This window comes from Saccopteryx leptura, chromosome 5, assembly GCF_036850995.1.
Source record: "Saccopteryx leptura isolate mSacLep1 chromosome 5, mSacLep1_pri_phased_curated, whole genome shotgun sequence".
Lineage (NCBI taxonomy): Eukaryota > Metazoa > Chordata > Mammalia > Chiroptera > Emballonuridae > Saccopteryx > Saccopteryx leptura.
The window spans coordinates 106984153-107011052 of NC_089507.1; the positions used below are offsets into that span (position 1 = coordinate 106984153).

The window sequence follows — 26900 nt, forward strand, 5'->3', positions numbered from 1 at the left end:
ACTATTTCTCTCCCACTACAACTCCATCTTCCTAAATTCTATTTTAGCAACCTGAAAAGAACAAATTGGCTGAAGAAAGAGAAAATCTAAGACTTCAACAGACCATGACAAAAATAGAGCTAAATAATTATTTCTAAAAAAATGAAATTACTTTTTATCACCACACAGTGAATAGCTTTCCTGATTGTCTCCCTGTAAATCTGTAATAGCACTGGTCTCAGAACACACAATTCTTTACAATAGACAATACAACTGAAAAAATTAGTCTCCTGTGTGCTAAATAACACTTTCACCCCAATGGGCAATTCGTGCCTGCTCTCTCTGGACCTTTGCCGAACAGAATACCAGTGCAGGCTAATTACATGAGCTAGCTGAAAATTGTGAGTAATGGAAAGCCATCCCCTTAAAGACTAGCCAAGAAAAGGTCTTAACACCAAATACAAAACAACAGGAAAGAAAGCGAGACAGCAAACATGAGAGCATAAGCACGGGTATTCTCACTAGTCTACTTTAGTTAGCCATTTTTGTGGGCACACGTAAAGAGTTGTAAAATTCTCTGTCTTGAAAAAGAACACATTCCAGGATAAGCAAATTTCCCCCCGCGCTGACTCAAGTGCTTTGCTCCAGTGCACCGCTGTGGATCAGCTGACTTTTGTCACTTTGGGGTACAAAAATAGTTCATGTCAGAGAGAGAGAGTTGAAGGGTCAAAGGCAACTTTGACACACTGGTTCACATGTTGGGCAAGGAGTACAACTGGCTTGTCACAGGGAATGGAAGAGTGAGGACTAGGTTTTCCAAGTTCTGCTCTTCACGGGACATGATGGCATTTATCTGCAAGAGTTGCAAAATTTTAGTCCCTCAAAAAAAGTTTAAAAAAGGGCCCAACAAACAAACAAATGGCTCCAAAAGCATCTATAACGCAGGAGCTACTTTTAGGTCAACCCCAAATCCAATGACTATATTGTTCAAGAAGAGAAGTATTGGCAAGTGTTCATTCTAGCCAATCTAAGGTGAGGGTCCAGGCAGGAATAATGGTCCAAACTGTGTCATTTATTGCCTAAAAAGGGGCTTGCCCTAAAGGCCTGGGCCAATTGTAGAGAAATCCAAGTACAATATCAGGGGACTATTTACAGCTTATACCTAAACTGGATATTTTAGTAGAGGTGGGAGGCAAGGGGAGAGAGGAGGGGAGGGGAGAACTAACAACAGCCATGGCCTTCATTCAGGATGCAACCCCACCATTCAGTCAAGGATGTAACTGGCCTGGAGTACCACAAGAAGAAACCTTCTTTCCTTCTTCCCTTTTTCCGATCAATTTCTAGTTCTCCTCTCTAGGTCAAATCCAAAGAAAGCCAGATGAAAAAGGAGCCTATAGATAAAGTCCTTGTAGGCCGGCTTCCCAGAGCAAAGATAACCCAGACTGAACCGTAGTGAGACAGAAAAGTGGAGCAGGTGTGGCAAATGGAAGGTCCTCAGAACAGTCCATTTCTCCAGGAAACTTAGGGCCCATCAGTTGGAATTTAAGGAAAAGAAAACAAAACTTTAATAGGGTATCCTTTTGTAATAAACTGAGCTAATATAAAGGTGTGGCTTGTCAAGCCAGATGAATTCAAATCAGAGATCTCACCAGTATCAGGCTTTCCTAATCCAAGGATCCAGTCAGTCAAGAGCTTCAGACAAAGCAGAGAGGTGCCTGGGCCAGGAAGGGTGGCCTCCCTGGTCCTGTCTTCCTGTGCTGGACATGCACCTCAGCCCAGAATAGCAGGTGAGGTCCGTGAGCTTCCTTGCACAGCAGGAACACTTAAATTATGAAGCATTTCCCTTTACACCCAGAGACTGGGTGGCTTCGGTGCCACTCTCCAGGGAGACCTGCCTCATAAATCCTGGGTTTGATTTACTCTATACGTCAGCCAGGGAACAGCCCGCTAGGGGCTTCCAGCAGGAATGGCCCCTAGAAAGTATCATTAGTCTGTAACCCAGCATGGCAGTTAAAAAGAGATTAGACCAGGTTGCCTACCTTGGTTTTGCTCCCCACCACACACTCACACACACAAGCTCCCACTCGCCCAGCGAGGGAGTGGATAGATTTCAGGCAGCTTTTTAAACTCCTTCCTCCCATAAACACTATGTTTAAAATTAAAAGAGGAAGAAATACGTAAGAGGGTATGTGTGAGAGACAGAGAGAGAGGAAAAAGAGAGAAGGAGAGTGGCGGAAAGGGTGAGGGAAGAAAGAGAGAAATTTTTAGGAAGTTAAAGAGAAAAAATATACAGATATGGAGGAGGGACTGTCACCGGGTGTCCCTGAATGAGGCTAGCATGAGGAAACCTGCCATACCTCTTACCTTGAATAGTCTTCCAACTCTCAGGCAAGCTCATGACCAATGCAACTCAGATTAGTTCTTTCAAGGGGGATTTTGGGTGTAACCACATGCCTCCACCCCACAGGCACCCCCATGGCCAGCACTGTCAGCCTCTGCTCTTTACAGATGTAAGCAAGGCAGTGCCTCTGGCCTCTGAGTCTTAGGCCACCAGTAGCTCATCTAGGTCTAAAGCTTTGTAGCATTTAGATCTTCTTTCCCCCAATTTGGAGTCTATGGGATTGTGTACTCTCTAAGATATAGGATTGCAAGCAGGTGTGGGAAAGCTGGGAGTGAGCCACAGCTGGGACTTAGGGTAAATCTGTTAACCTTCTGGGATTGTAAGTGATTCAATACAAGTGTGCACTTTCCTAAAACCAGGTCCAGAATGTCCATAGGACTCGCAACAAGATGAGGGCCTATAAAAGATTAGCCAGCAAAATTACACGGAAGCTTTAGTGAACGTGGCCCCGGGTCAGATGGGCAGAGTCCCAGCTGCCAGGGTCTGACCCTGGGCTGCACTGTCCCATCCGCCTCCAGCCTCCTGACCCTGGGATGCATCTCCAAGCTCAAGGTCAGGTCTGTGCAGAAACACAGTCTTCTTTTCAAGATAACTTCAAAGATGCTATGAAACATTTTGAATATGAAACAGGTATTTTTAAGGTAAATTACACGTGAAGAGTAGAACTTACCTTTTCGTTTTGTTAGATAATGTATCAAAGCCATTTTGCAGATTTGTGCATCTCTCTGTCAGCCGGAGTGACTTCTCACTCAGGTAGGTGCTGTTTCACCAAAGAGATTATAAAGAAAATTGATATTAAAATGAGAGCTTATAAGATGTTATTAACAGAAATCAGCTTTAACTACTAAAATGTGCCCAAATAAAGTCTGTTTTTTATTCCATTATTAGATTTCTCCATGGAAAAGGAAATTGATATTTTCATTTCCCTTCTGATGAGTCTAAATTTAAAACAAACAAACAAAAAACAAACAAAATAACTCATACTATAAGTCAAAAAGGAAAGAACTCCCTGTGGAAGACTTTCTATTTTCATATTTTGAGGTTATTATGTACAATGAACAAGTTATTGAAAAGTTTTCATCATTTTGCGTGTAAGTAGATTTTATTTTTCTGAGCTGCTTGTTGTCTCTGGCAGGAAGCGTGCAGACACGGGAGGCCCACAGCTCTCACGTTTGTGCCGTGCGTCTGATGCTCCAGCCCAGCCAGAGGAGCACAAAGTGGGAGTCAGAAAAGAACAGCCATCCAGAGCGCCCAGAAAGAGAAGAGACTGGGATACAGATGTGGACAAGGGCACTGCACTGTCCCCCAGCCTGAAGAGAAGTTCACAGATTTAAGGCCTGTTCTGGAGATAAGACTGACAGGACTTCAAAATAAATTGGATATGGGAGGTGAGGGAGCCAGAGATGTACAGGCAAAGATATAAATAAGAAAGCTTCATAATTAGTTCAATATTTCACAGAAATGCCTTCTAAAAACACTGCACAGAGCACACCTAAGAGGGCTCATAAAATCCCTCTTCATCCAGGTATGATTTTTCTGCCCTCCCCCACTTCCTCCTTCTCCCTCCTCCTGTCTACATTCCTCACCTTCTGTGCTTCCTGAGGTATTATCATACTTTCCAGGATTTGTTTATTTCTAATTGGCTGTGTATTTTATTCAGGCAGTGCCGTTAATGAAGCGAATTACCAAGCCAGCAGTGCTTTGAATTATGATGGCTTTGCAATATTGAATTGTTAAACTGTGACGAGCATGCACCCATAGGATTTAATGTCATATAACTTTCCTTAAATTAGAAAGTATCTTTGTTAATAAAGTCAAAACAGTCTTGCCCAACTAAATCACAGAAGACCCATGGAAGGCAAACACAAAGGTCTGCCACGAGAGAGTGACGTCATAGGAAAAAACACCGTCTAAACTGTCAGCAGGACCAGGCTTTGAATCTGGGCTCCGCTCTCTGACTGTGGTCTTGGAGCCTAAGAGTTTCCTTTTTACAATCTTTACTCAATCGAATAGTTATAGGGATGCTGTAAATTGAATGTCTGTGTCCCCCTAAATTTATTTGTTGAAATTCCCCAAGGTGATGGTAATAAGAGGTGGAGACTTTGGGGAGGTAACAAGATCATGAAGGGGGAGTCCTCACGAGTGGGACTTAAAGAATTGGCCTGAGAGAGTCCTTGGCTCCCTGTGAGGTTACAGAGAACAGATGGCCATCTATGAAGAACAAGAACCTCGCCAGACCCCAGATCTACATGTACCATGATCTTGAATTTCTCAGCCTCCAGAACTGTGAGAAATAAATATCTGTTGTTTATAAAGTGCCAGTCTGTGGCATTCTGTTACTCCAGCCCAAATGAACTAAGACTAGGGATTATACAGGATGTGTTTAAAACTGCCTGACACACAGAAGTCACTAAACAAATGCTATGTTCTTATTCTCCTAAATACATCATTGTGTTCTCTCCTCAAACCAACAAGTGTTATTACTACAGAGGTCACTTCCTGGTGAAAGGAACAGAAAGGGAAGCCCCTTTAATTCCCTTTTCTTTCTATTTCTCTCCTATCTCCTTTGCAATTAAAGAGTCTTCACGGTTTTCTTCCTTTTTCTCTATTGTTATTAAAACCTTCCTGGGAAAATGTTAAAGTAGTCACATGCGGAATCCATAAACTTCAAATGTTTGCCTACATTAGGCACTGACCAATACAGTTCCTTTCACAACCTCTTAGACAAATCTCCCAGTTCATGTTGTTTTCAACAATGTTTCTTATTCAGTGACAGGAATACAAGTCAAAAGTATAACTGCCTTGTTTTAAAATGCTTGAGGACCTTCCCTGGCCAGGTAGCTCAATTGGTTAGAGCACTGTCCTGATATACCAAGGTTGTGGGTTCGATCCTTGGTCAAAGCATGTACAAGAATCAACCAATGAGTGCATGAATAAGTGGAACAACAAATCTATATTTCTCTCTCTTTCTTCCTCTCTCTCTAAAATAAATAAAAAGATATGAAAATAAATTTTAAAAACTACAAAGATATGAGGAGTCCCTGGAGAAGGGGAAGGCATTAGATCTTCCAGAAAAAGGGCTAGATCACCTAACTAAATGTGTCACTCTCTCTGTTGTGTAAATAAGTGAGAACTAAATGTCCTTGAATCTGCATTCCTGAGGAGAACCATGAGAAAGCTGCTTGTCTTTGAAAGAAGAAATCCTCTGAGTTTGACTTAAGAGAGGACATGACCTGTGGACACATCCAATTTGAGAAGCTGGCACCCACTGTGGATAAAGACATTAGATTGAATCCTCCTTGACTTCTAATTTGGGAACATCTCTCAGCTAAGTCAAAGAGGACAGAGAAATTGATTGAGAGGAAAGCAGGGATTCTAAGGACCTGGAGTGAGAGGCAGCCTAGTGAAAGGAGAGATTGTACAAGACGAGTATGGGCCGACCTGTAACCCCAGGAAGGCGTACTGGGGTCAGGTTGGAAAGGCACACACACCCAAAAGGGCTGATGACAGGGCGAACGGGAAATGGTAGAGGAAGCCACAGAGATGCAGCCTGCCATTCGCACACTGCCTGCTGCCGGGAAGCTCACGTTCAGGGAGAAGTCCAGGATATACACGGACAGGGAGCCCCTAAAACTAACTGAAGTTGGCAGCCTGCACACTTGGGTCTGGGAGAGAAAATGCCCAGGACTCAGGAAGGCTGCCAGGTCAGCTGTAGGAACCAAAATCCCCCGGGCCAGACTCGGGGGTCCAAAATAGTAATTCTGTTTCCATCAGCTCTGATGCTTTAATTTTAATTTTCTGATGAAAACCCCTTGCAACCACTTCTTAACTATTATAGAATTAGCTAATGAAGCGAAAAAGGATCAGTCCATACACGATCTGCCAAACCGTGCAGTTGCGAGTGCTTCCAAAACAAGTCATGGAAGGGACAGCGATCCCTAGTAGATTCAGAGATCTACTAGAACTCGGTGGACCAAGTCAGTGCTTGAAGTCTCCCACACCAGACTGCTGAGATGGCTCTCACGGCCCGGCGATACCTCTTTAATTGCTCCATGATAAGATCACAGTCTCTGCCCACTTGTCACTATGTAAGATTGCTTGTCTGCTCATCTGTAGCATTTGTAGCATCTAACCAGAATTCTCAGTTCCCCGCTCCCTCGACATTTTATCACACTCACCTGGCAAATCTGTGATAAGGGAGCAATAGTACCCCTGGAATTACACATTTCTATATCTAAACCCCTAGGACTGCTAAGGGAAAAAAAAAATCTCACTATACGTAGATTGCTGCCTTGATAAATTTGTGGTTGCCCATCCAATTTGCTTGGCCGTCTGTCTACCATAACAGTTCTATTATGTGGCACAGCGACCTCTGCCTTCTATTTCCCTCAATGGCTACTTTCCACATTCACTGTTTTTGCTGTCTTCACCATTCTGTGCCTTCCTAACTTAATCATGCTTCTTGTTTTAGAAAAAAAAAAATGATGCTGCCTGGTATTAACTGACATTTAGCTATAAGCCATCTTCATTTGCTACCTCAGAGAAAAAAGTGTCTCTCCTCTAACAAAAGGACAAGCCACCTGCCCTCCCACCCCTCCCTGTTTCCTCTAAAATCCAGGCCCACTCCTTCATTTTTCTTTTTATTGAGTGTTCAGCCTTTCCCCTCCACTGTCGCCTCCTTCTCATGCTCAATTCTCTACCATGTCAAAGTCAACAACCACCCGAACAACTCATTCTGCTCATCTACTGAATGCCTTGCTCCTCCTTCAAACTGCAACCCTTTCTTTATCTTCTCTTTACCTACATATCCAGCCATTCTTGAAAAGCATCTCCAAATTCAGGGCATATTTCAGTCATCTTCCTTCACCACCGCCACCCCCCAGAAGTATCTGAACCACTGACCACTCACTCTGCACCTGTTCCCATCACAGTCTTCTCTCCTAGTTTTTCTACCTCTGATCAGGGCCATTTTGCGGGTTCTTTCTTGGACAATCCTTAAGTGTTGGTGTCTCCCAGGGTTGCTTTTTATTCTGCCTGTTACTTTAAAGCAACTGTTTGGTATTCAGCTGCAATATTTCCCAGGACTCTCTCCAAGCCTCTTGTCTTTGCAGCCTGCCTGTTTTCTCGAAACAACTCAACCAACCTCTTTTCCCTTCAGCTCCATCCTCGCTGCCCCTGAGATGAGTGGCCTCACGTGCATTTGATCATATCATGTTCCTGCTCCAGGACCTTCCATAACTCCCATCAGCCTCAGGATATGCTCTGCACCCCTTAGCAGGGTATACAGAGCCCCTGACCATGACTCATCTTTTATTGACAGTTTGCTAAACCTTAAATGGTACAAATTCTTCCTTTTTCCGTTCCTTGTAAGTCTGTTATAAATGCTGACTGTTTTCATTATGTAATTATTGAATTTGTTTGTTTGCTACTGGCAGCCAAGCCTTCAGGCACATTTCATCATTTCAGTATGTTGGAGGGAAAAAAAGTCTTCAATAAGATTTGGGAGGAAACACACACAAAAACAAGTATTTCCGCTATCATTATAATCTGCGTAGCTGATCTGCTTTTTAGAAATTCTCTCTTTCTAGGTCTGTTTTGAGTTGAAAGTGATCAGTTTACAAAACCACCTGGCAAGATTGCACACACTAGTGAGAAGCTAAGAGAATCCAGAAAAATCATTAAAATTAAGACTCTGATAATGCAAAAAATATCTCAAAGAAAATCAAGTGATTCGATCCCTACAAAACAATGTCATCCATACTTAGAGGACATCTACAATAATCTCTACAACAGAGTTACATCGCCTTCCGAGCATGACTTGTAATTAGAGCAATCATGCAACCAGTCCCCTGGACAAGAAAAACATCCCTCAAAATGATCTGCCTGTAGGTGACAAAGAAGTTTCAAGAACATCCCAAATTCTATTTACATTGGCCATGGAGGGGGCAAAACTAGATTGTGAAACTCAATGAAAAGCTTAAAATCTAATCAATGTTACTCTCTTCGGAGAAAGAATTTCTAAGCAGATGGGCAATGCAGACGAAAAATGCAGACAAAAAAGCCCAAAGAATAAGAATTCTTCCATATACTTCTCATGCCCTTCCCCATGTGGACCACCAGCAGAAATCCCCCTGTAGAGGGGTGGAAAGGCCTGGCCCGCCTCCAGCACAGAGGCGATAGTGGCCATCTGTGCTCTGACTTCACACACATCAAGCAGACAGCTAACTATAATGTGCCCTCTCCTGTGTAGCTTCCGAGAGAAGGAAAGCATGCATCCAAACCACTACATAGTTTGAATACCCTCTTCAATTGGCTAATATTTTTATTTATAAATCACTTGCCTATGAGCTTGATTTACACAAATCTGCTTTTGACCTATCAACTGTATACAGGAACTAACAAAACCAAGTCTTGGTGCTTACAGAGATGGGCAGACCCTGGACTGTCTCTCTGTTCAGTCATTCACCAGGTATCAAGGGAGCCCATACCAATGTGTGACTGGTGGCTGCGGAAGGAGGAAAGTGAACAAGATGGTGTCCCTGCTTCCTTGGAACAGAGTCTGATGAGGAGGACAGACAGGTGAACTCACACTTACCATGCTGTTTGCAGAGTGAATGCTGGCTATTTTCTGTAATCATATTAATGTTAAGAAACCATAAATCTGTGTTTTGCTAGATGGCATTTAATTCAAAGTAGAAACTGCTTTTAAAATGACTACATAGAATGTCACCTTTTATACATGAACACTACAGCTAACTGAACTTGCAAAAAGTTCTGCAAATGATCTGTTAACTTGGTTTTCTCTTCATTTTTACCTGCATTTGGTTGCCCTTGACAAAGAGTAATTAGCTAGTTCTCTACTACTATATTAGCTACTACTAATTAGCTAAATAATTAGTATTTCAGGCCCCCCTACCATTGTTGAAAATTGTTTTCAAAAATATAAAATCATAAATTTCCTACAGATATAAAATAAACAAACGTTAAAGGTTCTGTTTTATTCATAATGAGGGAACCAGGAGAAGAAAAGCAAAGACACAGTTATAGATCAGAATACTGAGATGAATGTGCAAACAGGTGAAACTGGAAACTGGTGGGATGGGCAGGGAAGTAAGTCAATTGGACCTTGACCAGAAAGAATGTAATTTGCATACTTGTGGACAAGAATTGTTTTTTATTGCTCTGCATTAACTATGACATACAGTGTTGTAAAACTGCTCCCAAGGATTCAAGCCCAATAACTCAAAGGTGTGTGATCTGAACAATGCAAACTTACCCACTGAAGCACAAAATTTCCCTTAACTATTAACAGAATCACTACCTGTCATGATGCTGTTAAAGGAAGTATCCAATGCAATGAACCAAATAGACTCTCACTTCCTCTGAATTTCAGTCCCCTCCACTCAACTGCTTGTCCCAAGAGGAACAAGTGGGTATGGCTTCACCATCTTTTGGAACAGACAGGAAGCATTAACTTACTTGAGAAGGTTGAAGTGAGGGTTACCAAAAGGACAATTCTGATATAGAAATTTAAGATTTAAATCCGGGTAGGCAAGAGTAGGATCCTAAATAGAAAATGGAGCCTTTAGCAAAGAAGAGATAAAATCTACAAAGGGGCTGATGGGAAGAAAACAAGTGACAATCGTTAGGACACTTGTGTCTCATTTCACTGGTTCTTAAGAGGGGCTAACCCTTGGGGGCTAGAGAAAAATTCAGTATGTAGAGGTAGGGCAGACTTCATCTACAGAGCAGTTTCCACATTTTTTAACCCCCCTTAAACAATACTTCCTTACTCTACACGGCCAAGATTGTTTTGAACTCTTTAGGTTGCTTTGAATTAAAAAATCTTGGATAAATTGAGTACAATTTTAATACTTGATGCAAAATATTCTGATATACCTCCTGTTAAGGATGCAGATCACAATCACAACATCTATTGGATGGTCATGAGGTGTCTGGTACTGTTTGAAACACCTTATGTAGCTGTCATCTCATTTACACCTAACAATGGGTAGACAAGATAGGCACTGTGTCTGCTTACCAGATGAGGAAAATAAGACACTATAAGGTTAAAGAACATACCTAAAGTTACTCGGCTGGTTAGAACTGGAATGCAGTTTTGAATTCAGACACCATATTCTTCACCATTATGCTATTCTACCTCCCCTTATGGGAAACATTTTGTGCTTTAATAGAGAGCTATTCATTATCTACAGCAGTGGTTTCCAACTTGTTTACACTTAGCGACTGGTGAAAATAGGAGAATTATTTCGGGGACCACTAAGGCAGAAATCATCCCAACCATAAACGAATTTGACTAAGATCATTGGGTCTATCACCTTCATACAACATCAGGGTGGTTAACCCTTTCACGGACCAGCATGAAATTTCTGGCAGACTGATCCATGGACCGGCAGTTGGAAAACCCTGGTCTACAGCACCGCTCCCTTGTCCCCACTCCAGGTCGACTAATTGAGTCTATATTTGTTGACAATGAGTCTCTCCTTGACCAAACTCTAGTTACGCTCCTCTGAGTTCTTTTCAACTAGGCCCAATCCTTGGGCATGGCGTTAAGAGCCCAATTTTAGCATGAAGCTTACTAAGTCAGTTTAGCTATAATTCCTCATCCTCCACATGTGATCAGCCTCAATATTTGACCAAATTCCTCATCCCTCAGCATCCCCAGGTAATGTCCAATCACCCTGGCCTGCCTTCAGCAAGAATACTGTCAGGCCAGATTAGCTATAATTGCTTCTTACTCTTGATGCTTCTTTTCAGTAATTTTCCATTGTTAACAAACAAGTAGGAGGGCCAAAATGGAGTCACCTGTGCTAAGCCCCACATCAGCAAACCAAGATTTAATACTTCACCTAATTGCAGCTTCAGCCTCCAATGTTTCACCAGTCAATCTGGAATTACCTTGTCAGCCCTAGAGAGGTAATCAGCCTTATAGAGTCCTTACATCCCACACAGGAAAGGGACATAAGCATGAAACAATCTATTTTTTGCACTCTTTATTTAAAAACCTCCTTGTCCCACTCTCTTTCTGACTTTAAAACCTTTCCTTTCCCGTAGCTCTTTGAAGCTCCTCTCTATCTGCTGGAGAAGAGGCTGCCTTGTTCAGGAATCACTGAATAATTCAAAGCCAATAAGATCTTTAAAATTTACTCAGTTGAATCTTCTTTAAGACTGTCCACTGAGCTCTGCCCCGCTCCTTTGCTACACATTCCCACATTCCCTTATTGTGTTTAGAGAAGAGCTCAATCTCTGTCCCCCACTGCGCCAATGCAATGGCCTCTATACCTATCATGACAGAACTGAATAACGTCTGCCCTACAATTTTAACAAATGTCATGAATATTTTTTTAACATAGCTATTTTACAATTCTTTAAATTGTAGCTAGCTGACAGCAATGCATAATAATTCATGTCTATAGGCATGCAAATAAATTATGTCCAGTGGAGAGACAACTCTCCCCCACAGTGGAAAAATTCTAATTGCCTCCATTTTGCACATTCATCCTAATATCCCCAATCTAAACATGCATCTGTTCCTTTGATCCGATTGTAACACCTTACCAGTTTTGTCATTGATGAGCTAAATAAAATATTTTAAAAGGGCTCATTTTCCTATCTGTATGAGAGACATGATTTTATTAAAATTATCCTTTAACACTTTGAGAGTGCTGAAAACATTTCCCAGTTGAATAAACAGATTGCCCTGACCAAGCAGATAAACTTGGGTGACAAACTGACCATAGTTCAGATCCCCGGTCTGCTGCAAACTAGATGCTTAGCTCCAAGGAAGTTAAATACTTAACCCCTCTATGCTTTTAGCTTATTCACAAAATGGAGAGAGTACTATATCTGCGATAGATTTGGTGCAGTTTATAAAAAATAATGCATGAAAACACTCAGCACAGTGATTGAAATAGAGAGCCCACTTGTGCAGTGCTCAGCAGGAGTCCTCACAGGAGCTGTCATTGTCACGGTGGCCACCTGAAGCAGTGCTCTCAAGCTGCAATGTGCCCACGAATCACCTGGGAACTGGACTGACATGCAGACTCTGCTTCAGCAGATCTGGGTGGGCCTGAGAGCTGGCGTTGCTAACAAGCTCTCAGGTGAGGCCCGTCCTGCTGGACTGAGGATCACACTCTGATGAACGTCTTATAAGCCTCCTGGATCAAGTTCTTCTGCCCTGATAACTTTTTCATAATAGTCCAGACTTTCAAGAAATGTGGGACTGTCTTATGGCCAGAAGCATTAGTGGTAAAAATAAGAAAACTATCTGAAAAACTCTTAAGAGTAAAAAGAGCTAAGTTACCATGTTGCTAGTACGTGTCTGTTGTTGTTATTGTTTTATTTTTTTCTAGTTTTCAGATGAAAAGCTCTACAAAGGAAATAATATAAGAGATTTATGGTACTGAGAACATTGAGCATAATGCTTTTCTGAGTCAGACGCAGGGCTCATCCTCCCCAGAGCTCTGCTTCAGAGGACACACGAGTGGCCCCATCGTTGCTAATACCTCCACTTGGCCGGCCAAACACAGCCCTCCATGGGTATTGTTCAGCAACTGGGTAATGATTGAAGGATGCCAACCTTTTCTAAGAATAGGCAAATGGGTGTGAGTTGGAAATGTTTCTAAAATGTCAGTTTAATCCATGTGTCATTGTACATATTAGCTATGTAATGCCAATCAAAAAGTTCTTTATCCCAACCAAAAAAGTGAATAAATTTCTCTGTCAACTAAATATTTCTTCAATAAAATTTGGAGAAATGAATTCTGAGATAAGAGCTTTAATGAGAAAATAACTTTTATCTGCATACCATGTTGACTCTATGGTAGTGTTTGAGGTAGCCATATAGTCACTGGATAACACTCAGGAATTTTTAAATATTTTGAATCAGCAATAGTTATAAAATAAGTTTAGTCATCAAAGAGTGAAAACTCTTATAACCTGTTAAGTCAGTAGTTCATTTTTCCATATTCATTTTTCACAGTCATTTTCAAGAAAGCATTAGGTTCAAAACTAGGGATCTTGTGTAGAGAATTTTATGGACTCTTCTCTTTAAGAAATGAACAAACAAAATTTAATAGAATAGAACAATATTTTCTGACCATCAGAGCAAGGAAAAATTGAAGCAGTGAGATCTGATGCCAACACTGGGTGCCAAAATGGAAAAGTAATCAATATAGAGGCTTCAGGGAAATTATATACTATAAAACACTGCAAAAGCTTGTCACAGAACACATGTGAGCAGTGAGCAAAATCCTAATTTACCAACTGAACATTCATAATTGGTGGATCTTTATATGTGTTCTAAAGGCTGTTTGGGTTTATCTGTGGAATTCAGGTGAGTGGCATCACAATGAAAATCAATGCAAAAAATCTTGCAGAAATTATGTCTAAACATTTGGTGGCACTTTAGCTAAGAAACAAAATTAACAAGGAAATATGTAATAATGGAATAAGAATAAAAAGTGGACCATCTCATCTTACTATGACAATTTTATAAATGTAAAAAGAGACAAAAGACCCTGTCACAGATAATGATGATTTTCCAAATTCTGAAATAAGAAAACACTAACTACTTTATTCAGTTAACAGGAAGCACACCAGAGTCTCCCTATCAATCAAGATTTCTTTTTCCTATGACCCATGTTTTGTAAGATGATGAAAAAGCTATGAATTAGAATGGGTTCAAAAAGCAACTTCTAGAATTTGCCCTGACTCACTGTCACACTGTTTCCATGTCTGTCTTGGACATGATTGCATCTTTCTTATCTATATTAGTAGCCCACTAATAAAAAAAATTTTTTTAATGGATGAATGAATAAATGATAACTAAGCCTGAGGTACTTCAAGATTATACGTCATCAGAAAAATTAGGAACTGCTATGAGAGTGCCCTAATAGATTGATCCATCACAAAATGGAACAATATAATTACAGATGAAATTCAATAAGGGAACAGCACAACATAATAATCTCATAAAAAAAGAAGAAACATAGTTACGTGCATGTGATGTTGGGTTTCAAACAATGTAGTCAATCAAGTCTCATTTCACACAACTGAGGAGCAATAAACCTACTCAACAAAATAGAGCTCTTGATTACATTAAAGTATATTAATCTCATATCTGTGTATCCACAATTTTCCAGCTAATAAAATGTTCTTCTATTATTTCACTTAAAATTTGAAATGATCTGAATCTAGTTAAATCAGAACAATTTGCCTGGTTATAAATTTTTTGAAGGGGGGGTGTTGGTGTTTTCTTTTGCTTTGCTATCTTCTCTTCATACTTGACAAAACCAGTGTTCTGTCTCCATTTGCAACAGAACCTCTTTCCCAGGACATCTCAGGTTCTACAGCACCTTTCCCATTGGAGGATATCCCTTCTTACTCTTTAACCAATTCTCAGCCCATTTCCTATTCATCTAAAGAACTAGTCTCTGAGTAGGATCACACATGGTATTCGGTTCTAATAAAATTTTAATGTATCACAAATTCACAATGAATATATTTTGTTTTTAAAATGCTCTTAAGGAATGTTTGTTCTGCCCTCCCACCCAACCCTGCTGCCTTTAAGAAGAACCAGACACCCCCCTCTGGCCTAGTGCAAGAATTGCAATCACTTTGAGCCTCTGGCCCCTGAGCCTCCCAGTCCATTGTGCCTACCCAATTCTCAACTTCCTGTTCCATTTCCACTGAATAGATTTGCCTTTCCTGGTTTTCACCTGGATTTCTTGGACATGGTCAGCAATCACTGTGAGCACTCTCACATATTTAACATTTGGTTCCTGTTGCCCTAGACAACACCCGCTCTCCCCTCCCCACCCCACCACCAGCTCTGGCCTCCCAGAGCCTCATCCATCCCATCAGCCCACCATCAGCCAAGCCAGCCCCAGCCCCTCTTCACTGGGGCTCAGAAAAATCAAAGGCCCCTAAAGTAGAGAGTCCCACTCTGAAGGAGGCCCCACATTTTGGGAAAAGAAGGGCTCCTCAAGCCATCCCATGGTAGCTATCATTCCTGCATTAAGGTTCAGATAATAGGCAGGGGCAAAGGTGAGTAAGCACAGGGACAACCTGAGTAAGGACAATTTTCTGTGAGTCCTTAAAAATATATTCATTGTGAATTGTGATACATTACAATTGCATGTAATTTGGAATTTACAAGTCTTATCTCATTCTCTTTCTGCCTGAGCAATTTCAGCTATAAAAAGTACAGATTAAATATATTTCTTCAAAGTTCCTGTAATTTTTTGATTAAGATTCCTGAAATAAGAATTATGGCTCTTTGACATCTTTTCCATCTAGTCATCGCTGGCATGGGGGGGGAGGGAACATACTTACACAGTGTTCCACTTTGAAATTTCTCTTTTGAGGATTGTCTGACACAGAAGTACTGACCATTTTCCCAAGGGAGTTGGCACAGAGCTAAATACGAGCAGAATCAACCATTTTTTAATTTAATTATTCAGCCAGTATCTGAGTGACAGCTATAGTGGAAGGAATGTTTTAAGGAAATCAAGATAAATCTACTACATTACTTTAGTTTACCAGGCTAATTCACCTTACAGTTTACCAAGTATTTTCATTTGATTCTTCAAATAATCCTGTGAAGTGAGTATTCTAATCACAACTTTCATATGATAAATATAATTTATTACTGTTAATGTAACACATTCCAGTTGCTTAGCTCATTTACTCTGGTAACCTCTCTACAATAATTCTTTAATCTCATTGAGAGTCCCCTCCAATACACATCCTGTATCCTCACTTCTCTCCTTCCTGATTTACGCCTTCAAAACCATTTTTAATCCTCCTGCTTCTCTCTTCGCTGCCCCTGCCTGGCAAATTCAGAGCCCCAAATGCATCCAACTCCTGCCATCTGGGCCGACCCTGAACAGCCAAACATTACTGGAGAAAAAGTAACACCGAAGAAGTACTCTGCTGAATGATTCCACTTTAAATTCCGCCCCACAAAATTCAAATGGGCATTTATTGATGCCTGGAAATCCCATGTTTTATTAAGGAAAACTATGTGTCTCTAATAAGTTTCATTCTCTTCTTTCAAAATCATCACTTCATTTCTTCTCTTCCCTGCCCCAGCCTTCCACTCTCCCCATCTCTACACTCACTTTCAGCTGACTGCTCTACCCCCTACTTCACTGAGAAAACACAGGCCCACAGAGGGCAACACTTTTATATGCCTTCTACTATACCTAACCCTATCAGTTTGGGGACCACTAGACAGCTCAAGCTGCCATAACAAAATACCACAGAGCAGATGGCAACGAACACTTATTTTTTGAAGGCTAACCATCCAAGATCCAAGTGCCATCAGATTGCTTTCTCATAAGGTCTCTGGTCCTGGGTTTCTCACTGGGTCCTTACATGGCCTTTTTTTTCTGCCCATGCACATGTGCGGAGAGAGCTCTCTGCTGTCCTTTCCTCTTTTCATATGGACCTTTTACACAAGGACAAAGCTTACTGAATTATGCCCCCACCCAAGACTTCATTTAACCTTAATTACCTTTATAAAGACCCTGTCTCTAAATACAGGGGTTAGGACTTAAGCATATGAATTTTGGTGAAGACACAAATCAGTCCATAAAAGTGCCCACCTTCTCCATCCTACCAATTGTTACAACAGAGATATCCCTGCTCCCATCAAAAGACAGTAGCTCCCAATATGCTCCAGATCCCATCCCTTATAACTCTTCAGAACATCACCGATCTACTCAACCCTTCCTTTTGCATGACCAGTCTCTCTCTCTCCTTATATCATCCTTACAAGCATTCAAACACGCTCCTCCCTTCGCTCCACATCCTTGTCCATCTCCCAGCTCATTTTTCTACCTCCCTTTGAAATAACAGTTCTGTAAAGAATTTTCCAAAATCACTGTCTTCCCTTCCTCAACAATTTATTCACTCATCAGACTACTCAAATCTAACTAAAACTGTTTGCCTCAAACTCCTCCCCATCCTCTGTATTTCAAGTCAATGGACACTTCCCATCTGACTCAATTTTTCAGTAACATTTGATCCAGCTAACCACTCTTCCCTGGAAACTCTCCTCTGATTGTATCCATGACATCACACTCTCCTGGTTTCCTTTTGCTGGCTTCTCCTCCTCTCAAACCTAATAATGGAATGTCCTAGAACTTGCTCCTGGATCATATCTCCTCCAGCTATTTCTTTTCCTTTTCCTTTTGTTTTTATATGATAATTTATCTTTCATTTAGATGGATGGCATGGTTCACCAAAGCATACAGGTTTCAAGTGTACAACTCAACATAACATCATCTACGTACCACATTGTGCACCACCACCCCAAGCAAAGCTCTTACTAACTGATCTCATTCCAATTCCTGACTTTGAATATTGTCTTCCTGGTGGTGACACCCAATTTACATGTGTAGCTCTGACCTCTCCCTGGAGCTCCAGGCTCATTTATACAGTGCAAATGCCTACCTGACAGTTTCACTTGCATGTCTGTCAAAGGAAGCACATCTGAAATATAACCTTTGACTTCCTTCTCCTTTCTCCAGTCTTCCCATCGCAGTAAATGACAATAAATGGTTCAAGCCAAAAATATATCATCCTTGATTTCTCTCCTTCTCTTATCTCCTACAGCCAGCCTTTTGGGAATTCTGCCTCAAATGCATTTACTTCTCTTGATCTTTGTCACTGGTCCAAGGGGCATTATCCCTCACCCGGACTGGAGCCATGGCCTCCTAACTAGTACTTCTGCTTCCACCCTGCCGTCCACTCTCCATACAGATTCCACAAGACTCTTTTAAAAACCTAGCTCATATTTTGTCATTCCTTTCCTCAAAACTTTTCAGTGATTTCACTTATTAGAATGAAACTCAAAATCATCACCAAGGCTTGCGTCCCACAACATTATCTGACTTCTCAGCTCTCTCTCAGTATTCTTCTTGCTCTCTGCTGTGTTTTTCCTTTCATTAAACTTTTTTGGGGTGACATTGGTTAATAAAATTATATAGGTTTCTGGTGTACATTTCTGTAACACGTCATCTGTATATTGTACTGTGTGTTCACCCCTCCAAGACTAGTCTCCTTCTGTCACCACTTATGCCCCTTCACCCTCTTCTCCCTCCCCACCCCCTTTCCCTCCTGTAATCACCATACTGTTGTCCGTGTCTATGAGTTTTGTAGGGGATATTTTGCTAAATCCCTTCACTTTTTACACCAGTCCCCAAACCCCTCCCCTTTGATAGCTGTCAGTCTGTTCTCTATCTAGGAGTCTGTTTCTATTTTGTGTATTAGTTTATTTTGTTTACTAAATTTCACACAGCAGTGGAATCATACGGTGTTTGTCTTTCTCTGACTGGCTTATTTCACTTATCATAATGCTCTCCAGGTCCATCCATTGCTGTTGCAAAGGGTAAGATTTTCTTCTTTTCTACAGTCAAGTAGTATTCCATTGTATAAATGTACCAACAGCTTTTTGTACCCACTCATCCACTGAAGAGCACTTGGGCTGCTTCCAAATCTTGCCTATTGTAAATAACAGTGCAATGAACATAGGGGTGCACATATTATTTTAATTAGTGTTTCTGATATATTCCCAGAAGTGGAATCGCAGAGTCATAAGGCAGATCCATTTTTAATTTTTTGAGGAAACTCCATACAATTATCCCCAGTGGTTGCACCAGTCTGCATTACTACCGAGAGTACATGAGGGATCTCTTTTCCCCACATCCTTGCCAGCACTTGTTTGTTAATTTATTGATGATAGCCATTCTGACAGGTGGAACGTGATGTATCCTTGTGGTTTTAATTAGCATTTTCTGATGATTAGTGACATTAAGCACCTTTTATATGTCTACTGGCCATCTGTATGTCCTCTTTGGAGACGTGTCTATTCAGGTCCTTTGCCCACTTTTTAATTGGATTGAGTTGGATTTAAGTGGATTTTTTTTGGAGTTGAGTTGTAGAAATTCTTCATAAATTTTTAATATTAACCCCTTATCAGATGTATCATTGGTGAATATGCTCTCCCATTCAGTCTTTTCATTTTGTTAATAGTTTCCTTGCTGTGCAAAACATTTTAGTTTAATGTAGCCCTATTTTTATTTTATTTTGTTTCCCTTGCCTGAGGAGATATATCAGAAAAATATTTCTATGAGAAATGTCTCAGATTTTACTGCCTATGTTTTCTTCTGGTATTTTTATGGTTTTGAGTCTAATATTTAGGGTTTCAATCCATTTTGAGTTTATTCTTGTGTATGATGTAGGAAAGTGGTCGAGGGTCATTTTTTTTTTTTTGCATGTATTTGTCTAATTTTCCCCAAACCATTTATTAAATAGACTATCTTTACCCCATTGTATGTGTTTGCCTCTTTTATCAAATATTAATTGACCATATAGGTGTGAGTTTATTTCTGGGCTCTCTGTTCTGACCCACTGACCTATGTTTCTGTTCTAATGCCATCTCTGCTCCATTCCTTCTACTTCTCAAACATGCCAACCTCAAGGCCTCTATAATCACTATTCCCCCTGCCTTAAACATTCTTTCTCATCCTTCAGGTATTAACTCAAGCGTCAAAGTGATACGTTTCCTATTCTCCATCTAACCAAAGCTGACCCACACACAGTACCCACTCTGACTTTTTATTTCTTTCATACTACCTATCACTACATCTCTGCCAGAGAGAGCAGAGCTTTTATCTCACATGCTCCCAGCTGGATCTCCAGCACCAGACACATACCTGGCACACAATAAATGCTCCCTGAAAGAACAAAATTGATCACACACTCCCTCCCTACTGTAGGTTGAGAAAAGAAACCCATAATTGCCTTGCCCAATTCTCCACTTGTCCCTACCTCATCTATCTCTTACAGAGAGCTGTCTCAGCAAGACCCGTGCTGGGCTCCTCATACATCAGTCTGAGAATTGACAGTATTCATAGAAGATAAAACTCAAAAAGCTTAAGAAGGAAAATACTTGGAGAAATTGGTTGTCAGTCAAAAATGATGAAGACTAGAGGTTTGGGTGAGTAGATGGGGGAAGGAAGCACTGGGAAGGGAGGGAAAACATCTGGTCTCAGTGGAAGTGAGAGAGCTCTTAGCATTTGTCAAATTTGAGTGTCTCGAAGGGGGAGGGCGAGAAAACTGAGAAGAGGAAATGGGATATGAACAGCATGGCTGAAGATTCTGATTTGGATTCTTTTTTATATATAATATTTTAAGAGAAAGGAAAATAAAGATGTAATTTTTTTTCCTGCCTCTTAAGTTGTGCTTCCTTAAATATCAGCCTGAGGTTGAACTACATGGGCCCATGATTCCAGAAGAGTTACATATATATGAAGAAACCGAAGTTCTGAGAGATTATATAATACAACCACAGTCATTCACTTAACAGTGGAAAGAAAGGAGGCAGACAGACCCCAGGCTCCCCCCTACAGGACCTCGGCTTATATTCCTGCAGCACCGGTTTCCCTCCAGAACAAGATATGAGGTTAATAGGATGAGTTTTGTTTCTAACAAACAACATGACCTCCTGTTACCATTTTCCCTTCTAGTTGCTCATAGCAATTTCAGTCAAGCTCAACAATTTATGGTCTCCAGAATATAGCTTTATCCCCCTTCCAAATATCAGAGTAACATGTGTTCCATTTTTTGTTTGCTACCTCCTCTCCCCTTCTCTGTCATTGCCTTGAGCTGACCAGTACTGAGTATCCAAGCTCCCAGTAGATAATTTGTCTGTATCTGGAGAACTGAATTTACTTCAAGTGACAAGGTGATCTCTGACTAGCTCTTTGCCAGCTGTGGGTCTCCATTCTCTCCCTACGGAGCAAGATGTTCCCTATGAAGATCATTGTTATTGAAAGAGAAGTTGGAAACCAAAGAGAAATGGAGCAGTGCTGATTTCTCCACCATCAGGAAGTAATATCTGAGCGATGAGCATATTCCTTCCTTGTTTTCTGCTTGAAACATGGCTACTGAAAAACATCAGAGATTCGTTATATTGTGTAAGCCTTTTTCATAACCTTCTGGCCTCTGCACGTCCCTCCTTTGCACACAGCTTTGTCATACATCCTTACTTTACCTTTCCGCGTTCCGTTTCTGAATCTGAGGCCATACACTCATGCTACTTTAGAACAGCCTTCCCAAGTGTTTTCATTTGCATTTATATCATCAGAATTTTTATTTTTAAAGTGTTTTTGCCCCTGGCAAAGCTTAAATAGATGCAGATGTTTTCCAAGCAGATAAGAATGAGGTTTTACAATGATAACTCTCATATAGTTAGTTTTTTAAAAATTATTATCTCAAAGACTGAGGGAAGTCTCTGCAATGCTTTGTAGAAGAGCCAGTGCCCTTTTCTACTATGATGAAAGTCATGAAGACACTTGTATCTCTAGTCATCATCCCTAAAACTCTCACTGAGAGTCATTCTGGGAACAGATACTGATAAATACCTCTTGGAGTTAAATTAGGTCTTTAAATATTCAAAAGTTTATTCCCAAGGAACCCAACTTCCAACAATCCCTAACACAATAAAAATTGTACAGTATGTTGTTTAATTCATCTGTGCTTTTTGTGTGTAAAAAAAAAATCATGTATATAAACTACAAAATTAACTAGACCTGAATGAGCAAGATCCAAAAATTTTAAAGATGCATACACAGTTAGAACAAATCTTAAATTGAATTTTATTTCCTTTTGGGAACATTTTCTGTAGGTAGATATCCCCCTAGGTATAAAGAAAGCAAATGGAGAAATATAAAGGTTCTTTAAAGTGTCCTTTCTATCTTGATTTTCAAAATCTATTATAGGCCTTAGCTGGGTGGCTCACAGAACAGAGTGTCATCCCAGTGTGCCAAGGTCACAGGTCAGGGCACATGTGAGAAGCAACCAATCAGTGCATGACTAAGTGGAACAACAAGTTGACGCTTCTCTCTCTTTCTCTTCTTCTCTTTTTGTCTCTCTCTCTAATCAATGGGAAATTTTTAAATTTATTATAGATTCTATTACAGATTTATTAATTATAATATTATATAATTTATAATTTCATGGATATATGTCATTTGAATAGAAAATCTATTTATATAAAGTAAGAACATGTAGGAAAGCAAATTTTGTCACCACAGAATGTGTCTCTTTGGCATTGAGAATTATTTTAGGCTGGTTATTCTTAAGAGACAGAAGACTCAGACTCCAGAATTTTTTTTTTTTAATAATTTTATTTTTTTAATGGGGTGACATCAATAAATCAGGATACATATATTCAAAGATAACAAGTCCAGGTTATCTGGTCATTCAATTATGTTGCATACTCACCACCCAAAGTCAGATTGTCCTCTGTCACCTTCTATCTTGTTTTCTTTGTGCCCCTCCCCACCCCCTTTCCCTCTCCCATTCCCCCCTCCCCCCCCCGTAACCACCACACTCTTATCAATGTCTCTTAGTTTCACTATTATGTCCCACCTACGTATGGAATAATACAGTTCCTGGTTTTTTCTGATTTACTTATTTCGCTTCGTATCATGTTATCAAGATCCCACCATTTTGCTGTAAATGTTCCAATGTCATCATTTCTTATGGCTGAGTAGTATTCCATAGTGTATATGTGCCACATCTTCTTTATCCAGTCATCTATTGATGGGCTTTTTGGTTGTTTCCATGTCCTGGCCACTGTGAACAATGCTGCAATAAACATGGGGCTGCATGTGTCTTTACGTATCAATGTTTCTGAGTTTTTGGGATATATACCCAGTAGAGGGATTGCTGGGTCATAAGGTAGTTCTATTTTCAGTTTTTTGAGGAACCACCATACTTTCTTCCATAATGGTTGTACTACTTTACATTCCCACCAACAGTGTATGAAGATTCCTTTTTCTCCACAGCCTCTCCAACATTTGCTATTACCTGTCTTGCTAATGACAGCTAATCGAACAGGTGTGAGGTGGTATCTCATTGCCGTTTTGATTTGCATTTCTCTAATAGCTAAAGAAGATGAGCATCTTTTCATATATCTGTTGGCCATTTGTATTTCTTCCTGGGAGAAGTGTCTATTCATATCCTCTTCCCATTTTTTTATTGGATTGTTTCTTTGTTTGTTGTTGAGTATTATGAGTTCTTTGTATATTTTTGATATTAGGCCCTTATCTGAGCTGTTGTTTGAAAATATCATTTCCCATTTAGTTGGCTTTCTGTTTATTTTGTTATCAGTTTAGACTCCAGAATTTTTTAAGTTTACTCCCCCTCCCTTAACTGCCTAAAAAATTTTATTTTGGGATCCTGTACCAGGAAGATAGCTATGACCAAAGGTGACTCCTTTTTACATCGGAAAGATTTCTCTGCACAGCGTGACATGTATCTCACAGTGTTTCCAAGCATTGGCTCTTCCCACCTCTCTATGAATTGTCTTCCTTGCCTTTGAAATTCCAGACCTTTATTACTTCTCCTTAGCTTAGAACAGCATATAAACCTCAATAACCTGACAGTTTAGGAGCCACACATGTCTTTGTACAGCTCCCTTACATACAAAATTAACTTTGCTTTTGTCCTATTAATCTGTCTTATGTCAACTTAATTATTAGGCCAAAGAACCTAGAAGGGTGTAAGGAAAACGTTTCCTCTCCAACAGCAACTAACAATAATGTTAAATTCCTCATTTCACTTTTAATCACTTATGCTTTAAGCTTTCCCTAAAACCACTTCCCGACAGTAGAATTGTTTTATGGGACAGAATTTAACCAGTCAGAAGCAGTTACTGAGAATCAGAAAGACAAAATTTATATATCTCTGTCTTTCCCACAGAACTGATCTTCTCTTTACCAAATGGTTGCCAACGTTAGCTACTTTCATCATTAACAGTGGATAATGTACTACTCCATGGCAAACAGAACCTTAAATAATTCTGCTGCTCTTTTACCGCCATCCCAGGACCCAACAAGGAAAATGCACGGACATTGTTATGGCTCGCAACACATTGATTAATCAGGTAATACACATTCTAAACACTTAGTGAAATGGACTGTAAGAAAACTATGCTGCTGCCTCTCAGAGGAAACAATTTATCTCCTACTATAATGACAATGCTGTATCTGTGCCTCTACAGTCACTAGTACTTAAAATTATCTGAAATGCCTGGATTTGATGGATTCGACGCCATTTAAAGTCCACTAAATTTCACTAAAATTAAAAAAAAAAGAAAGAAAAAGAAAAACAAGCAATATTAAGCATGCTAAGAGACAGAAAGGGGAATGATAGAAAATATAGAAGTTGTTTAACAATACGAACTAGACAGGATGATGGACAGTGGTAATTTCACTCTGAATAGAGCCGACGGGAAAATGATAAAATCCCTTTCAACACAACAGGAAATAAATGTACACGGGAGCAATTCTTAATAGAATCCTGTTGCTATTCACTTGGCGATGCCAGAGAGGAGAGCCTCAGAGAGTGTTTGGTAACAAAAATATGTGCATGATATACTATGTAGCCAAATTAGCAAGTAATTAGATAGAAATGTTGAAACTACACCAGAAGCAGCAGCCATCCCACAACTTTCAAGCATATAAAAAAAAGAAGCAAGAGCCGGTGAAACTGACTGTATTTACAACAGCTGGTTTCTGTTTTCCAAATCTTAATAATCTTATCTGGGGAAACTTCTTGAATCCTCCAGGGTGGACCACCTAGTCACATGCTTTCATAGCACCCTATTTTCTTTTCCTTCAGACAGCTTCATATTGCTAGGGCTCTGTGATTAATGTTTCCCTCCCCCCAACTGAACTGTCAGCTTCATGAGGACCAAGACCTCATGACTGTCAGTTTGCCTACATGCCAGTGCAGTATGTGATGCATTATAGGTGCTCTAAATAGACTTTTTAAGTGAATGAATAATCTCAGCCCATCAAAGGTTTCCTCTCCATTTTCTAGTCTCTTTTTGGTTATTTGCACTGTTCTCTAAATACTTTTGCTTTCTCTTCTGCTGAGAATATAATTGCAGATGGCATCCCTAGCACAATGTGAAATTTACAGGAAAGGGACACTTTCCTCCCACCCCTTTGTACTATGCACTCCAAAACAGATCACCTTTTCAAATGCATTCAGGCCCCTGTGATAGGTCCTGAAATACATAAGCAATAACCTTAAAAGGAATCTCACATCTTTGCCTGAAATTATCTTCAGAACAACACACTATATATTCTAACAGGCCCTTTAGAGATAAAGTGATGACAAAATTACAGATATTAATTGAACATCTACTCTGTGCCAGTTATTACAAGGTTATTCAAAATCAACAAAAGAGATATAACAAACTTTCACTTTGGTTTCTTTTGTCCAGCTACAGTCATCCTCATAGCTCCCATCTTCTTGCTTTGAAGTGATATTCCCCCTCACCCCCACCCCTGCTTCACACTGATATCTTACCCGGCCTAGACAACTTTTACAGCATCATTTCCAAGGTCTGCTTTGGCTTGACTGTCATTATAACAGACATTATATTTCAATCCTTCCTATACCCTCCAATGGTGTGTGTGTCTGTCATCTATTAATGCATTCATTCACTTTAAGATTTTGCCCTTATTTTCAATTATAGAGGAAGAAAAATTAGATTTTCATTATACAGACATTTTGACAGGTTTAAGAGGCAAGTTCTTTTTATTCTACTTATTCACAGTTATTTTAACATCTTCATTTTTTTACTTGCAACTTTCATCTATCAAGCATTACTTTTTTCTGTTTTTCTTTTAGAAAGATATAATATAGAACATCACCAGTGTTATGACAAATAAGTGGTGATCCAAAGAACTGCCCTGTCTTGCCACCAGGTATTTGAGACTTACAGCTGGAGTAATAACTCAGTAATGTTTTATAAAATTAAAGGACTTTCAGAAATTTTGAAAATTACTGAAATCAGTATGGAAATGCTCTGGTAGCAGGACATGCCTGATGTCTGCTTATGGTTGTCTTCGATCAGGTTCTCCCAGAAGCAGACCGTGAGATAAGGAATGACATGTATGTAGATTGTTTGAGAGATGAGCCCAGATAAGATGAAAGGGGAGTGAGACACGGCAGAATAAGGCCTAAATGAGGCCCAATACTGTGTGTACCTTGACATGTAGGAGAAACGCCGGGCGACCTCATGTGGCCTAACTTCAAGCTCCTCTCTCTAGTCTGCTTCCTCAGATAGGGTCCCCTAGCCAAAGAGTCCTTGTCTCAGGACCAGGCACATTTCTTGTTCATATCTGAGTAGGGGTTCTCAGTTCCCTGCCAGCCTGCAGAATTATTCAACAAATTAATCACATGCTCTCTCGAGAACCAGTGGGCACTCCACCCTCTTGGCACTACAAAGCCTGCCACCCACAGCCCCTGCTCGTCCACAGGTCCTGTAAGGCCAGGAGCCACCATCATGGCCATTCACATGCAGGTTCCCATTGGATTCGGGCAGACGGTAAAGAAATGGCGGAGTTGGAGGATGGTGGGCCATCCTATTTATTGGTGTCTCACCAAGACAGGCAAACCACAAAAGAAG

The 26900-nt window shown here is 40.3% G+C and overlaps 1 protein-coding gene across 2 annotated transcripts in view; it reads right to left on the reverse strand.

The window, feature by feature from the left end:
• Nucleotides 1-26900, reverse strand: part of ST8SIA6 (ST8 alpha-N-acetyl-neuraminide alpha-2,8-sialyltransferase 6) — a 180097-nt gene that overhangs the window by 70686 nt on the left and 82511 nt on the right. For both annotated transcript variants that reach the window (XM_066385748.1, XM_066385747.1), the window contains exon 3: nucleotides 3051-3140. In XM_066385748.1, the coding sequence (XP_066241845.1) occupies nucleotides 3051-3140 (90 nt within the window). The remainder of the gene's footprint in view (nucleotides 1-3050; nucleotides 3141-26900) is intronic.